This window comes from Narcine bancroftii, chromosome 3 (genome assembly GCF_036971445.1).
Source record: "Narcine bancroftii isolate sNarBan1 chromosome 3, sNarBan1.hap1, whole genome shotgun sequence".
Lineage (NCBI taxonomy): Eukaryota > Metazoa > Chordata > Chondrichthyes > Torpediniformes > Narcinidae > Narcine > Narcine bancroftii.
In genome coordinates this window covers 171147531-171164109 of record NC_091471.1, presented here as the reverse complement: position 1 = coordinate 171164109, position 16579 = coordinate 171147531, and the positions used below count along the sequence as shown (strand labels likewise).

Here is a 16579-nt window from a genome sequence, read left to right as displayed (position 1 = left end):
CTGCCCTAGTGTGAGATTTTCTCCCAACATGAACATCAATGTCAGCATTGCGATGTTTGATATGTTCATGCTTCCACATGCCAAAGGTTTTAATGAAACATTGGCTGAGGCTTTGTCGGTTTTTATTAGTGGTGTTGTGGCGACCAACGTGGTTGGTGTACAGGCGAATGGGCTCTGATTGTAATGCGTGCGCAGTCGGAGCAGCCTGCACCAAAGATGGCGCCAGGCACTTTCCCCTTCCCCTCAAGGAAAGAGCCCATACGTGCAAAATCTGAAGAGCTGCCACTCAGCGACGCCACTTCCCGTTCCCAAATGTGGGAACAGGTTGCGTCTTTAAAAAGCCTCTGAACCAAGTTTAAATCAGTAAACTGTGGAACGAACCTGTCGTCTGCCAGTCTCATTATTCGCTCTGTAGCATGCGCTACATTGGTGACCCCAATAGTCCAAAAGCTATTTTGAATCCAGCATTACAGATGCAGCAGCAGTGAAAATTATCTAACTTCTGGACACTGCAACCCCGCACTTGGTTCAGCCAAGCGGAGGCATGGTTCCAGATCAGACAAATAACATCAGGCTCCACAGTATTTCCACATGGTGAGGTATTTGGATCAAGAAACTGCTGCCCAGGTAGATTACTTCATCCATGCCCCATCAGAGGAAGGCAAATATGTGGGAACTGAAATTGGTACTCCTTAGCACCTTTGGACTTTCTAGGTGCAAAAGAGCAGCTAGGTTGATGCACCTAGATAGCCTGGGAGACAGGACCCCATCAGCTTTAAGGAACAAAATGTTGGTGCTGGCAGAGAGACACAAGCCCTGCATCATGCTCAAACAGGCATTTCTTGAACAACTGCCTGACCACATCCAGCTGATACTTGCAGACACAGACTTCAGCAACCCCCAGGAAGGTAGCAGCCAGAGCAGACATCCTCTGCAGAACCAAGAGAGAGAACAATGCTGTCATCAGCCAGTTAACCAGAATACAGACCCCGCAGCTAACTAGGCCCAGAGGGACACAGGAGCGCCAGCAACCCCGACAGAAGACGGAGGACACCTGGTGCTTCTACCATCAGAGATGGGGAACAGAAGCCCGTAGCTGCTGACCACCTGCGCATTTCAGGGAAATGCCAGGGCCAGTCACTGCTGATGGCTTTGGTGGCTGGCCACCCAGACAGCCTGCTGCAGGTGTGGGACAAAAGGTCCGGACGCTATTCCCTTGTGGACATGGGGGCAGAAATCAGTGTCATCCCACCAACTGCACTAGAGACAAGGACAAGACGGTGTGGATCCACCTTGAGAGCCACAAACAACCATTCCATATGGACCTATGACAAAAGCAAGGTCCAACTACAGCTCGGCGCCAACACATTTAAATGGGACTTTACATTGGCCATCATGGACAAACCGCTCCTGGGGACAGACTTCCTTTGGGGCCATGGTTTGCTGGTAGATCTGAAGGGCAGGAGGCTGGTCCATGTCAAAACCTTTCAAATGTTCCCTCTCAGGGAAGCCAGATTATCTGCATCTCCCCTAGACTCAGTTGCATTGTCCAGCGATGAGTACAGCAGGCTCCTTGCCGATTTCCCATCAGTACTCAAACCACAGTTCACCTCAACTATGCTGATGCATGGATTGTGGCACCACATCACCACCCAAGGGCCACCCCTATATGCAAGAGCAAGAAGACTACCCCATGACAAGCTCTGTCTGGCCAAAGAGGAGTTCAGGGGCATGGAAGAGCTGGGATGATCTACAGGTCCAACATTCCCTGGGCCTCACCGCTACACATGGTGCCAAAGACAGCCAGAGGTTGGCGACCATGTGGAGACTATAGACAGCTGAACGAAGCCACCACACCAGACCGCTACCCCCTACCATACATCCAAGACTTTGCAGCCAACATCTATGGAGCCTGTATCTTTTCAAAGGTGGACCTGGTATGTGGCTACCATCAAATCCTGGTGCAGACAGAAGACATCCAGAAAACTACTTTGATCACCTCTTTTGGCTGTTTGAGTTCCTATGATGCCTTTTGGGCTTAAAACACACTGCACCTTATTGGATGCATTGGGCCAGGATTTGGACTTCCTATTCCTATAACTGGATCGCCAGCACTTAGCCCACCTCTGCTGACTGTACACCCGACTGAGCAAGATTGGCCTGACTATTAACCCAGCCAAATGCCAGTTTGGGCGGAAGTCCATCAATTTCAAAGGACAGTGCGACGCTCCTGCCAAACAAAGTAGAAGTCATCTGGAAGTTCAACAGACCTGCCACAGTCAAAGGGCTGCAGGAATTTATGGGCATGGTAAACGTCAACCACTGCTTCCTCTCAGTGGCAGCCAGCATCATGCAACCACTGTTCACCCTGATGTCGGGTAAAAAGAAAGACATCACTTGGAACCCGGAGGCCAAAGCAACTTTTGTCCAAATGAAGGAGGCCCTGGCAAACTCTGCCATGTTAATACATCCCAGGACCAATGTTCTAATGGCCCTCACAGTGGACACATCAAACACTGCAATTGGTGGAGTATTCAAACAACTTCTGGATGGTCACTGGAAGCTCTTCGCTTTCTTCAGTAGACATTTAAGACCATCAAACTTTAAATACAGTGCTTTCGACAGAGAGATGTTAGCACTATCTGGTGATCTGACACTTCAAATACTTTCTAGACAGGAGACTGTTTACAGCCTTTACTGACCACAAGCATTCACCAAGGTCCAGAGGCACACCAAGGTATCAAATCCAAGGTATCACACCAAGGTGGTCAGCCCGGCAGCAGCTGCACTTTTCGGAGTTCATGACAGCAGTCCAGCACATCTTCAGTAAAGACAACATTGTGGCAGATGCTCTCTCCAGGCCAACCATCCAAGCATTGGCACAGGGGATTAACTACTCGGAGCTAGCAGGGGTGCAATGAGGAGATACCCAGCAACAGGACTGCAATCTCAGGCCTGCTGCTGCAGGGCGTACCCTTGGGTACGCGTGAACAGACTCTCCTTTGAGACACAGCCACCGGCCATCTCCGCCTCATCAACACTGCAGTCTGGAGACAGCATGATCAACTCTGTGCACGGTTTAGCGCACCCCTCCATCCAAACCACAGTCATATGATATCCAGTTGGTTCATGTGACACGGCCTCAAAAGAAATGTCAGCGATTGGGTGAGAAAATGCACAGTGTCGGTCAGCCAAGGTCCAGAGGCACACCAAGGCCCCCCCCCACAGCAGTTCCAACCCACAACCCGCAGATTCGATCCACGTCAACATTGTAGGGCCACTGCCAGTATCACAGGGAGCTTGGTACCTCCTCACCATGGTGGACCATTTCACTAAATGGCCACAGACACTACCACCAATTCCTGTGCCAGGGCCCTAATTACAACTTTTGTAGGATGTTTCAACATCCCAGCCCACATCACATCAGACAGAGGGGCCCAGTTCACATCAAGCCTGTGGGCCACCATGGCCAGCTTGTTGGGGACCCAGCTGCATGACACTACAGCCTATCACCCACAGTCAAATGGCACCTGAAGTCAGCTCTGATGGCCAGGCTGAAAAAGCCCTAATTGGGTGGATGAGCATCCCTGGGTCCTACTCAGGATCTACACAACACCCAAAGAAGACCTGCAAGCTTTTTCAGCCAAATTGGTCTATGGAACACCCCCCACCCCGCCCTGGCAGTCCCCAGCAAGTTCCCTGCCACCCCAAGGGGGCAAGTGGCAGACAGGACGGCGGCCCTGAACAAGCTCCGTGAGAGACTGGATAACTTGGCACCTATCGCAACCTCCTGACACGGGCAAGCACTGACCTTTGTTCCAAGAGACAAAGGACTGACAAAGTATATCTTTGTCAGGTGGGGTGCGCACCAGCCACTGCTGCAGCGGCCTTACGAAGGGCCATTTAGAGGAGTAAAAAAAAAAGTCTACATTTGTGTTGGACATGGGGGGTAAAGAGATGTTCACTATTGATCGATTGAAGCCAGCACACGTGGACTTGGAAAGGCTGGTTGAAGTGCAAGCAGGCCAGCCAAACAAAAAGTGCAGAACTTGGGTTTTGGAGTGGGGGGGGGGGGTGTTGTGTGGCGACCAACGTGGTTGGTGAACCGGCTCCGATTGTAATGAGCATGCAGTCGGAGCAGCCTGCACCAAAGTTGGCACTGGGCATCTTTCTCTTTCCCCAAAGGAAAGCACACGCACAAAATCTGAATAGCAGCCAGTCAGCGGTGCAACTTCCAGTTCCCAATGGTGGGAACAGGTTGCATCTTTAAAAAGCTTCAGCAAACCAAATAATAAATCAACAAACTTTAAAACTAACATATCAACTGCTGGTCTCATTATTTGCTCAGTTAGCACTAACACGACAGAGTATTCTTTCCATGGAATTTATTGAGAAGTGCCTGGCACTTGTGCTGCAGCTCAGCAACTCATGAGAATGCTGGGGGAAAATGTGGTTTTATGCAGAAGCTTGAACTTATCTTGAGGATGCTGTGGTAGATGTGCAAACAATGGACTTGGAGTGGAACTGAGTGAGAGAATGGATCAGTTTATAATGGAATGGAAGAACAGACATCTACATCTTATGAATATGCAAACCTGCTTTTAATTTTTAAAATTTTAAAATTAATTGATAGAGAGAAATATTACATATGTACATATTAATTACATAGCTTTTATATAATGAAATACAGAATGAGTCATATAAATTGAACATTGCCTTATATAATCCTCAAAAATCCTTGAGAATTTCATCTCATATTTTACTATTGAGATACACATTGTGATTATCTAAATTTACCAATCTCTTCTAGGTGTAGGAAAAAAAACCCAAATTAATAATAAAGAAAAAACCCATACTAATCTAACCCCTCTCACTTAACAGTCACCAACAAATAATTGTAAGGAAAAGTATCAACTCAGACCATCAGATAGAAAGCCCCCAGAGCACCCCTGCTTAAGTAATCAAATTCTGAAATAGTCCATGATTGAGCCCCCTATCCTGTCAAATTCAATCTTAATCTCTAAGACGCAACATCCTGTTACCATTACATACAAGTTGGTGTTATACTGTCTTTCCATCTTATCAAAATTGCTCGTCTGGCCATCAATGAAGTAAAGGCTACTATTTTTTGAGTTGCATTCAAGGAAATCCTCTCTTCTAGAGAATAACCAAACAAAGCAATAAAAGGACACGGTTCTAATTTAATCTTAAGAATCGGTGATCAAGTTTTAAAGATTTGTTCCTAAAATTCTTGTAGTTCTGGACACTCCTATCAGTGTGAATCAGAAAGACCTAAATTTTTTTTTAACATTTGTCACATAGTGGATCAACATCAGGATATAAACAAGAATCTAACTTTGGTCCATATGTATATTATGTACAACTTAATAATAATACTTAATAATAATAACTTAATAATACAGAGCCGTTGTCATACCCACACTCCTGTTCGGCTCCGAATCATGGGTCCTCTACCAGCATCACCTACGGCTCCCAGAACGCTTCCACCAGCGTTGTCTCCGCTCCATCCTCAACATTCATTGGAGCACTTTCATCCCTAACGTCGAAGTACTCGAGATGGCAGAGGTCGACAGCATCGAGTCCACGCTGCTGAAGATCCAGCTGCGCTGGGTGGGTCACGTCTCCAAAATGGAGGACCATCGCCTTCCCAAGATCGTGTTATATGGCGAGCTCTCCACTGCCTAAAGAAATCTCTTGGTGCCTGCCACATTGACCACCGCCAGTGGGCTGATATCGCCTCAAACCGTGCATCTTGGCGCCTCACAGTCTGGCGGGCAGTGACCTCTTTTGAAGAAGACCGCAGAGCCCACCTCACTAACAAAAGGCAAAGGAGGAAAAACCCAACACCCAACCCCAACCCACCAATTTTCCCCTGCAACCGCTGCAACCATTTCTGCCTGTCCCGCATCGGACTTGTCAGCCACAAACGAGCCTGCAGCTGACGTGGACATTTACCCCCTCCATAAATCTTCGTCCGCGAAGTCAAGCCAAAGAAGAATAAATTGTATTAAACAATGTCACATACAGAATGAAGTATTTTTAATCAGATCAAACATGTTATCCCAATTTTCATCTGAAATTGATATATTCAAATCTCATTCCCATAGTTTCATAACATCAAAGTGAAAATGAGAACAAACTTGGTGATCATTAATTACACTTTGTGTTTGGTTGGCAGCATTGATCAAAACTAGAGTGCATACTTTAGCAATGAGAGAACAATTGTAATGGTAAATATAAGGGGACTCTCCTGCTCTAATACAACACTAGAGAGGCTTAGTACAAAAAAAAACATTTCAGTTCAAAGGTTTGTAAGGGTATGTAGAGGAGAAAAAAACTAGTTAGTTGTAAATTTCCTACTTAATGCTGCATGTACTTTGTGGAACTCCAATCAATAGTACCATCTCTAGACTGCTGAGTTGAAGTGAATTAATATCATTCTGTGTCACAAAATCACTTAATCTCTATTGCCCAGTCAGCTTCCTGCTGATCTGAGCTTTTCAAATCCAACTCCCTGAATTACCTGACTCCATTTGCTAGGTGCAGTTTTCAGATAAAATTCATTTTGAAGTCTGCTACAGGTAGAATCTTTTGCTTTTGTTAAGAGTGGTTCTTATCAGATTGTAACTTCCTCCGATTTGGAAGTAAATTGCTTTATAGTCAAGTGCATGAATCTAGAGTACAAAGTTTTATTTTGTGTGCAGCAGGTTGTGGAGTAATAGCCACACAATAGGGCAGTGGTTCTCAACCTTTTTCTTTCCACTCACATCCCACTTTAAGTATACCCTATGCCAAAGGTGCTCTGTGATTAGTAAGGGGGTTGCTTAAGGTGGTATGTGGGTGGAAAGAAAAAGTTTGAAAACCACTGTTTTAATTGACTCACAATGTGCATAGTTTCATAACTCCAAAGGAAATGGGCCAATGACAATTTTTCTCAAGCAAAATATTTCAGTAACAATTGGGTCTAGAGCAGTGGTTCTCAACCTTCCCTTCCCATTCGCATACCAGCTTAATCAAAGAGCACCAATGGCATAGGGATTACTTAAAGTGGAATGTGAGTGGAAAGAAAAAGATTGAGAACCCCTAGTGTAGGGAGTCACATTGTAATGTCAAATAGTGCAGGGTGTAGAAAAAAGGTTTTTTTTTAAAAAAAAAAGTATCTTTTGCCAGTGTGAGATCTATTTAAGAGTCTGATATCAGCAAGAAAGAAGGTGTTCTTGAATCTGGGGGTTTGTCTTCAATCACATGCACCTTCTGCCTGATAATAGTGGAGAAAAGAGCATTTGAATGTGGTTGGATGGGTCCTTTTAATATGTTGGCACCTTTCCTGAGATAGAGGGAGATTCGGACAGGAAGGGAGGCTGTTTAGTGTGATAGCCTGAGCTATGTTCACAATTCTCTGCATTTTCTTGCAGTCTTGGGCAGAGTAGTTCCCATTCCAAGCTGTGATGCCTCTGGACAGGATGCTGTAAAAGCTGGTGCAAGACCTTGGAGATGCATTGAATTTCCTTTGGCTTCTGGAAAGTCTATTCTTAGATGTGTTCTTTGGAATGTAACATTGTCTTAGTTTGACTAGGACACATTGTTGGTAATATGTACTCCTGAGTCCTTGAAACTCTCCATGTTGTCCACTCCAAACCATTGATGTGCACTCTCCGTTTCCTGAAATCAATTACTAGTTTTTCTGACACTGATGGGAAGGTTATTCTAACACTGCCACCAAATTAAAAATCCTTCCTATGCTGCATCTCATCGTTGTTTGAGATCTTGCCCAATGATGGTGGTGTCAACTTCAGTCTTTTAGACCAATGGTTCTCAACCTTTTTCTTTTCACTCACATCCCACTTTAAGCAATCCCTATGCCATCGGTGCTCTGTGATCAGTAAGGGATTGCATAAGGTGGTATGTGAGTGGGAAGGGAAGGTTGAGAATCACTGCTCTAGACGCAATTGTCCTGAAATATTTTGTTTGACAAAAATGATAAATGGCTCATTTCCTTTGGAGTTATGAAACCGTGCACATAACGAGCCAATGAGGTATGATTAAAACGGTGGTTTTCAACCTTTTTCTTTCCACTCACATACCACCTTAAGCAATCCCTTCCTAATCACAGAGCACATGGAAATAAAAAGGTTGAGAACTACTGACCTAGATACTCATTGGATGAGACAGCAACCATGGAGAGAATTGGTTAGTCAACATTTTTGGCTCGGGACACTTTACAAGTCTTGAAAGATCCTGACCATTTCTCTGTGAGTTTTTTGTCTGAGTTCTTCCAGATTTGTTCACACAAGATTCTAGCAACTGCAGTTTGTGTGTTTTTAACATGCATCAATCTTTGCAATTCTTTCCAGAATATTGGGAAGAAGATGACTTGCCAGGACTTCATTAACAACTTGGATGGATTGAATGGTGGGAAGGACTTTCCAAAAGATCTACTAAAGGTATGGGATATGAATCTACTAACGTTATGGAAATAAATGGACTGAATTAGTATCACTTTTGATCTGTTTGAAGATGGTTTAGAAACTCAAGTGCTTGTGAGCGTTAATTGAGAATGGTAAGCTGTGATCGTTGATGTTTTTTACTCATTCAACTAATGGGTGTGGCTGGATTGTTGCTTTTTAATGATGGTCTTTTGTTGTCCTGGATTCAGAATTTGGTTCTAAATCAATGTATTTGATTGGGCAGAGATGATCTACAGGCTAGAAAGTGCAAGGATGGCAAGTTTTGGTTTGCTGAAGGATATTATCAAACCTGCTGAGTCTGTGTGATGATCCATTTTTCTCAGGGCTACAGTTATGGAAACTAGCTTTTCTATTAAACTATTTGAATTTCCCAGCTGCCATGGTGGGACTCAGTCTTGTGTATATGGATCGCTGTTCTAAGAGTCTGGTTTCTCAAGCAGTGACTCAAACATTGCACTCCCATAAGCAAAGTGGGATGGACGTGTGTCTGGATTCAGTATCTTCACTTTTTTTGGCCTATCAGAGATGCAGGCTCAGTTTGTGACATTTCCAATCTCCCACATCAATATAATTTCCAGCTAATGAGGAATTCTCTCTTTCCTTAATTTCCTATAATCTTTAGTCTTTAAACACAAGTCTTTCCTTTCTAAGCTCTCTTTTCCACTGGTGCATCCTAATTTCTTGTGCTTGCCGGTCCACATTGTTCTAATGCAGGGCCTGGAAGCAATTTAACATTTACAAATACCCTTTCATTACCATGTTCCATCCCACCAATGGCCTTGCCCTTCCCAAACTCTGAAGTCTTTTCTATAACCTTGCAATCCTTTGAGATCTTCGTACTGCTCTGGTCTTGCACTCATTGACAATTCCCTGAATTAGATGCCACACAGAACCAGTTTAGAACTCCCACTTTTAAACCTCTCCACATCTGTTCCGCTCTCTTTTAAACTGTCCATTTGATGTGGCTTGTGGTTGTCTTCTCCAATAAATATGCCCCCATCTGGCTGTTGAAACTTTTCACAAGTTGTCGATGAGAGCTCCACTCCCAGTTTAATGATGTTCAATGAAGCAAGATGTAATCCAGATCTTAGGATATCAGTGATGCATGTTATTCAGCTTGGAGTGTGGTTGCTGCCCATTAGAAATGGGCTCCAGAATACTTCTACACCTAGGTGCTTCAAGAATCATCTATATGGGACTATTTGTTGTCATAGCCAAGGGCAGTTAAGTGTGGAAAGTACATTAGTTATCACTGGTTGTTTAAGTTAAGTTTGTTTGTTTTTAACAAAATACCTAGTACCATGAGAAGTGTCCTTGTGAAAACGGGTTATATAGGACATTATATACAGCTGTACAAGAGCAGAGTACAGATTACCCTGAGAAAGAAGATGCTCCCATGCCAAGGTAGCATGAGAACTCTTGAGTGGTTCCTTCAGGAGCCTGATGGGTGCAGGGAAGAAACTGTCTTTGAGCCGATTGGCGTGTGCTTTCACACTCTTGAGTCTTTTTCCGCATTGGAAGGAGCTTCCAGCAGTATATTGAAGCAAGTCAAGTGCTGGAAGCTCAATGAATCTTCTTCTATCAGTACGTAATGACTTCCGTAAGGCAATGAAAATGAGATACTGGAATCTGATTTGCAGTACCTCTGTGAAGGTCTGAGATATTCTTGGTGCATCTAGATTCATTGCATGCCACATTATTTATTTTTAAATTTTTTAGACATTTATCATTCATTCATGTGATTGTCTGATCATGTCTCTCCAACCATCCAAGATCTCTGATCTTACCCTTTTTGGGTTTCTATTAGTAATTTTTTTGCAATGGGATAACAGGAGTGAACTTTCCTTTAAGTCCTGAATTACCTTTGTTAGGAAATTTCGAAAGTGTCACTCCTAAATTATTGCTGTCATATTTTCAATTAAAATTTAAGTTGGTTTTAGCAAGGAAATGTGTCACTGTAATATGGAAATCTGATGTTTTATGAACATTAGATAGATGGTGTGCTGAGATTCAAAGTTGTATTCCATTAGAAAAAAAATATGTATAATTTAAAGGATAAATATTCTTTAGTTTTGCAAATTTGGGGTCCGCATGCTAAAATAATGAAATTAAAATTATGATTTTATTAATTTATTTTTCCTGATCAGTGAAGTTTTCCCTGAAGGTATAATAATTTTATGATGTTTTTGTGGTCTCTGAGTGTCAACTGATGCAATCTGAATTAATTATTTGTAATCATTTTATAATGAAATATCATATATTTTAGATTTGGTATTAGATTAGTTTAGGGGAAGCTGGGTTAATAGGGGTTTAATTTTTATTTGTAGTAGTTTTATTTCTTTTTATTTTAGTTTTTGTTTTTTTATAGTTTCACCATACATTGGTTAACATTTTATTATGTTACGATAGTATAATATTGTTAATTCTTGATATATATCAGGGGTGGCCAAACTTACTTAATGTAAGAGCCACAAATGATAAAGCTCAGATGCTTGAGAGGTGCAGGACATGAACAAAATTCACACATACATTATTATTGTTACATAAACATTTTGTTACAAAAATTTTAACAAATACATGTTAAATGCAATAATATTTATTCATGCATGCAGTTTTTAAACTGTTAATTTGTATTAGTTTCAGTAATCACAAAGACACAAATATGTAAAAAAAGTAAACCAAAAAATTAGAGATATTTTAATCAGATTTCCACCTTACAAAATTAGTCTTACTTTTAATTATATTTTTATGACTAAAATACAATGCTACAAATATTAAGGACATCAAAGTAAGTCCATAATCTGGGCCAAATCTGCCTTTATTGGAAATTGTATAGCATTTTTTGTGATTCTGTATTCTTCCTGCTGCTGATATAGATTGAATTACTGTCATCTTTTAGTCTTGAATTGATCAATATCGTAGTTAAGAAAGACAGCAAAAAAAAATTAAACACACCACTTGAAAAGAAAGTAAAATTTGTAGACTAGCAAGAATTAAATTGCTTGTAAATCTGTAGCCATTAAATTGTTAGGATGTGGTGGCGGGGGAGGAGAGATTTTTTTTGGATTAAAAGTTTAAAAAGTCTAAACAAGCTCCAATGTTGACGGCATACTCTTTTTCTGGGTTAATTTGCTGTCAGCTTGCAGCCACGTTGGTGCATTCAAACATTACCCCCTGAGTACATTGTAATTAAAGTTCTATTTGAGCTACCTACAATTCAATTCAATTATTTAAAATGTCATATAGGTGGGGGAAGTTAAGTTTGATTAAACCATCGTGCCATTCTCTATAGTTCTTGTTACGTACTCAGGCAGCAGCAATAGAAATTAGCCAAGACTGTTATATTTAAAATAATATTTTCTATTATTAATTAACAATAATATAACTCCTCTAATTTATCTAAACTTATCTCCTTAACCCCAACTATGCACAAATATATTTGTGTGTGGAATGCCCCAAGCCACTACAACTCAGGCATGATTCTGGAAAGACATTTCAGTCTCAGAAAATCCAGTGTTGACTACAGGCTTTAAATTGATGCAAAGAATTAGTCACAGAGAGGTGGGAGAGATTGGGGTGACAGACTGTATATAAACTCACAAAATCCTTGTCGAGATGCTTCCAGAGAAATGTCCTTTTCAGATGAGAAATTTCTCCTCTCTGTTAAGGGAACACACCAACAACCCTTTAACAAGTCCATCTTTGTGAGAAACTTAGCCTTTCCAATCTTGTCCACACAATCATCCATCCTACAGATAGGATAAGCAATAGGATTGTCACTGCATTAACTTTCCTATAATCAATGCAAAATCTAACTGTCCCATCTGATTTTAGCACCAGGACATAGGTGAGGTAGAGTGTCTAATAATATCATTCTTTAACATGTATTCAATCTCTTGATCTACCAGTTTGCCCTTTTCTACATTCATTCAATAGGAATGTTGTTTGATAGGGTTGGCATCTCCAACATCAGCATCATGACAAACTATTGGGGTTCTCTTAAGCACATCTGGAAACAGGTTCCTTAATTTTAAAAGGAGTAACTTTATTTTTTCCTTTTCCTGGTGCTGAAGATAAGGCAACTTAGTATTAAATTCTGCAAAATAACCACATTAGACAGATGAACTGGAACAATGTTTTGCTTGAAGTGACCCTCACAAGAGTCAGCATGTGCTGTCTCAGGGTCTCTAAACTCCTCAGTTTTCTCAACAACCAACACCTCGGGTGAAGGCTGTTCCTTGCTTCCAGCCAAGTTTTCAAAATAAGGCTTTAACACATTGACATGGCAACTCTACGTTTTACGACTCCGATCAGGTGTTTTAACTACATAGTTATCTTCAATCACTTTGAATCTATTTCATACGGGCCTGAAAATTTTGCTCTCAGGGGATTAAAATTTATTGGGAAAAGAATTAACACTTTATCCCCTGGTTTAAAAGTTCTTGCCCTAGCTTTTTTTTAAAATCATACCAGACCTTCATTTTTCCTTGGGCAGTTTTCAAATTCTCCTGGGCTAATTCGCAGACTTTCTGCAAATAATCTTTAAATTTTGAGACATAATCTAACAAATTCAATTGTACATCTTCAACAATACTAAAGATCCTTTAACTTGATGTCCAAACACTAACTCAAAAGGACTAAAGCCTAATAATTCTTGTACAGACCCTCTCAATACAAAAAAAAATGCTAATGGACACCCTCATCCCAGTCCTCATTCTCCAAACAATAGGTCCTCATCATGGTTTTTAGGGTCAAATAGAATCTCTCTAAGGCCCCTTGAGAATTTGAATGTGATTTGATTGGCTCCCAATTCATAAACTATCTGCTGAAACAATCCTGACATAAACCTTGACATAGTCTTAGCTTTAATATTTTTAAATGATATTCCTTCTGGAAACCTGGAGGCTATACACATGACGGACAACAAATACTATTCCCACCTTTTATCTTGGGCATTGGATCAAAACAAACCCTAATAACTTTACAAAAGGGTTGCCAGAAGCAGGAATAAGTTTTAAAGGAGCTTTAAAGGCAGTTTCCCCACAATCTGTCATGTCTTGCAAAATGTCACTTTTTTTTTTAGGCTAGGCCAATGGAATTATTTCATAATTTTAGATCTAGTTTTCTTTACACCAAGATGGCCACCCAAGGGCGTGCTGTAGGCCAAGGTTACAATTTCATCCCTATAGGCTTTAGGAACCACACCCTGGTGAAAAATTGCCTATTCTTTATTGACATAGATATCAAGTGGTCTCCACTTCCTTCCTTAAAATAATATCCATCTGGCACTTTCTTAATTTGCTCCTCAGAGAGAGCCTTATCTCTCACCTCAGCAAGGTCAGGATCTCTATTCTGCCCTGCTAGAAACTCTTTTCAGGACAACAACATATCCTTACTCTTGGATTTAACACCAGAACTCTGGTCCAAACCATTTGCACTGGCAGGCTTTTTAGCTTGCATCACTGCACAGGCAGGATATACATCAAAATCTGTCTTGGTTTCATCAGTGATCATCTTGGCAGTCAACGTCACCACAGGGATAACTTTATCCTCTACAAGGTCATTTCCCAATAATAGCGAGATCTCTTCCACTGGTAAACTTGATCGGATCCATATGGCAACAGACCCATTAACTAATTCTGATTTCAACATTATCCTTTGCAGAGATATCAACTCTGAATTCCCCCCACACCCCCCCCCCCAACCTCAAATTAAATTTATGTCACCCATGGCAGTCTCATCACCAAACTCCAAAATGCTGTCCAACGTGAAAGACTGGACGGTCCCAGAATCTCAAAAGATTTTTACTGTCATTTGTGGTGACCCTTCCTTCAATGAAACAAAACCCTCTGACATAAAACATTTGAACTCCTTCCTAATATTACCAGCATGTCTGGAACCCTTTTAGTTTCCATGATCTTCATCTTTTTGAATACAGGCATTTGGCACTGCCTCCTTTTCTCTACTTTTCCTCAGCATGGAACAATTTGCTATCACATGACCAGGTTTCTTGTAATAGTGGCAAAGGGGATTCGAATGTTTTTCCTTTCTTGCTTCCCTTCACACTACCTCTAAATTTATTTTCTATCTTACATGGATATTATACATTACTCCTCTGGAAGGTTTTACTTGGCATAAATTTAACCTTGTGGGTTAAAGCATACTCATCTGCCACTTGGAAGATTCCTGCCTAGTTTCCACTCCTTTCATACAAATAAGCTTTTATGTCATCCGGAATATATCTCTTACTTTTCTTAAATAACACCAGCTTTCTTCTGTCAAACTCCCCATTTATATTTCTTGACGTGCACCACTGGTCAAAGCACTGGGTTTATCATAGGCAAAATCTGTGCAAGTCTGGTTCCTCGATTTTTTTTTTTTTTTTTTCTCTCTCAAATTCCTAAATTTTTGTCTATAGGCTTCTGGAACCAGTTTATAAGCCTTGAGCACAACTTCCTTTACAGTTTCCTAATGAGCTGCTTGTCAGGTTGTAAGGGCAGAGTAAAACTGCTGGGGATTCCCTGTTATCAAACTCTGTAACAGGAGGGACCAGTGGTCTTTTGGCCATTTTAAACTTTCAGATACTTTTTCAAAATGCTGAAAGTACTTGTCAATCTTTGCCCTTTCAAGCAGAGGAACTAACTTCAACTCTCTACTGGTGATAAACATCTCGCTAGTACCAGAGGGTGGACCTCCTTCACTCCTCTCTTTCATTCTATAGTTGAAGTTTTTCTAACTCAAACAGCCTTTGTCTCAGCATCTCTGTTTTTCTCTCTCCAACTCCAATTTAAGTTTTGTCAACTCAATTTGTTCAACTGATTACCTCTGCTCACGAAATTCACTCTGGAGAAATTGTTTTACCTCCTCTCCAAACTTCCCTTTCATTGCATAATAGTCACCTTGAATTTTCTGAATCGGTGCCTTTTTATCACTTGTTTTACCATTGGAAGTTCAACTAGTCAACAACTCGCTCTTTTTCGCCCCCTGCAAATTTGCAATTTATCAATGCCCTTCACTGCTATCATTCCACACACAAGCCTTTTATTTCTCAAAAAATTCTGATCAATCAAAATGAAAATTAACTGATCACTCAGCTCCCAATTTGATGTGATCCCAGATGACGAGCCCCAATTTTGTTCTCAGGCAGCAGCAATAGAAATTAGCCAAGACCATGTGACATTTAAAAATAATACTTTAATTATTAATTAACAATAATATAACATCTTAGCTAATTTATCTAAATTTATCTACTTAACCCCCAACTATGCATGTGTCAGGCATGATCTTGAAAGACAGTTCAGTCTTAGAAAATCCAATGTTGACATGCAGGCTTTAAATTGATGTGGAGAGGTGGGAGAGATAGGGGTGACAGACTGTTTATAAACTCACTAAATCTTGGTCGCGGTGCTTCCAGATAAGTGTCCTTTACAGGTGAGTGGCAATCAAAATTCCCCTTCTCTTTGCATATGGGACACAAAGCGAGTGATTCTCACAAAGCTTTCAGAACCCTTCCATGGGTCAGCCATTCGAAGTAAACTTCCCTTTTTGTCACAATGTGGCAGACTCATTCCCCTATAACATCAGACATATTGTCTATAACCACACGAGGCTACTTCAGCACATTATTACATCCAAGAGCTTTGCTCCAAAGTGCAGACCCCTGAGCAAACAGTGTACTGTCTTTAATCTGTTGGTCAAATGGTCTCTGTACCCTTGCTTTCCAGGGGTTCCCCTCTCTTCAGAAGTATCCAACTTGGATACATGCTGTCCCCAACCTGTCAACCCACAGTCAATCTCCAAAGCCTGCAGGGCTTGCAATTGATTTGTTCCTTTTAGATGACAGTCCCACTTAAATGAAAATGAACTGAAAATGGGAGCACGCAATAATATATTGAGATGAGACAAACAAATGTGGTTTTGTCTCCATTCAGTTGCACAAGTTGTCAGGAAGGCCTGTGAGAGTGAAAGATGCCAGTTAGATAAAGGTGGTTAAATCTTTGTTATCAACCATGCCCCGGAGATCTGCTTGGTTCAAGTATTCAGTGGGGATTCCAGCTTTGAAGAACAAAGAGTTCTAAGTGTATTACAAA

The 16579-nt window shown here is 41.2% G+C and overlaps 1 protein-coding gene across 16 annotated transcripts in view; it reads left to right on the top strand.

The window, feature by feature from the left end:
- Positions 1-16579, top strand: part of psd3l (pleckstrin and Sec7 domain containing 3, like) — a 538648-nt gene that overhangs the window by 396759 nt on the left and 125310 nt on the right. For all 16 annotated transcript variants that reach the window (XM_069925817.1, XM_069925820.1, XM_069925819.1 and 13 more), the window contains one exon: positions 8376-8465. In XM_069925817.1, coding sequence (XP_069781918.1) covers positions 8376-8465 — 90 coding nt within the window. The remainder of the gene's footprint in view (positions 1-8375; positions 8466-16579) is intronic.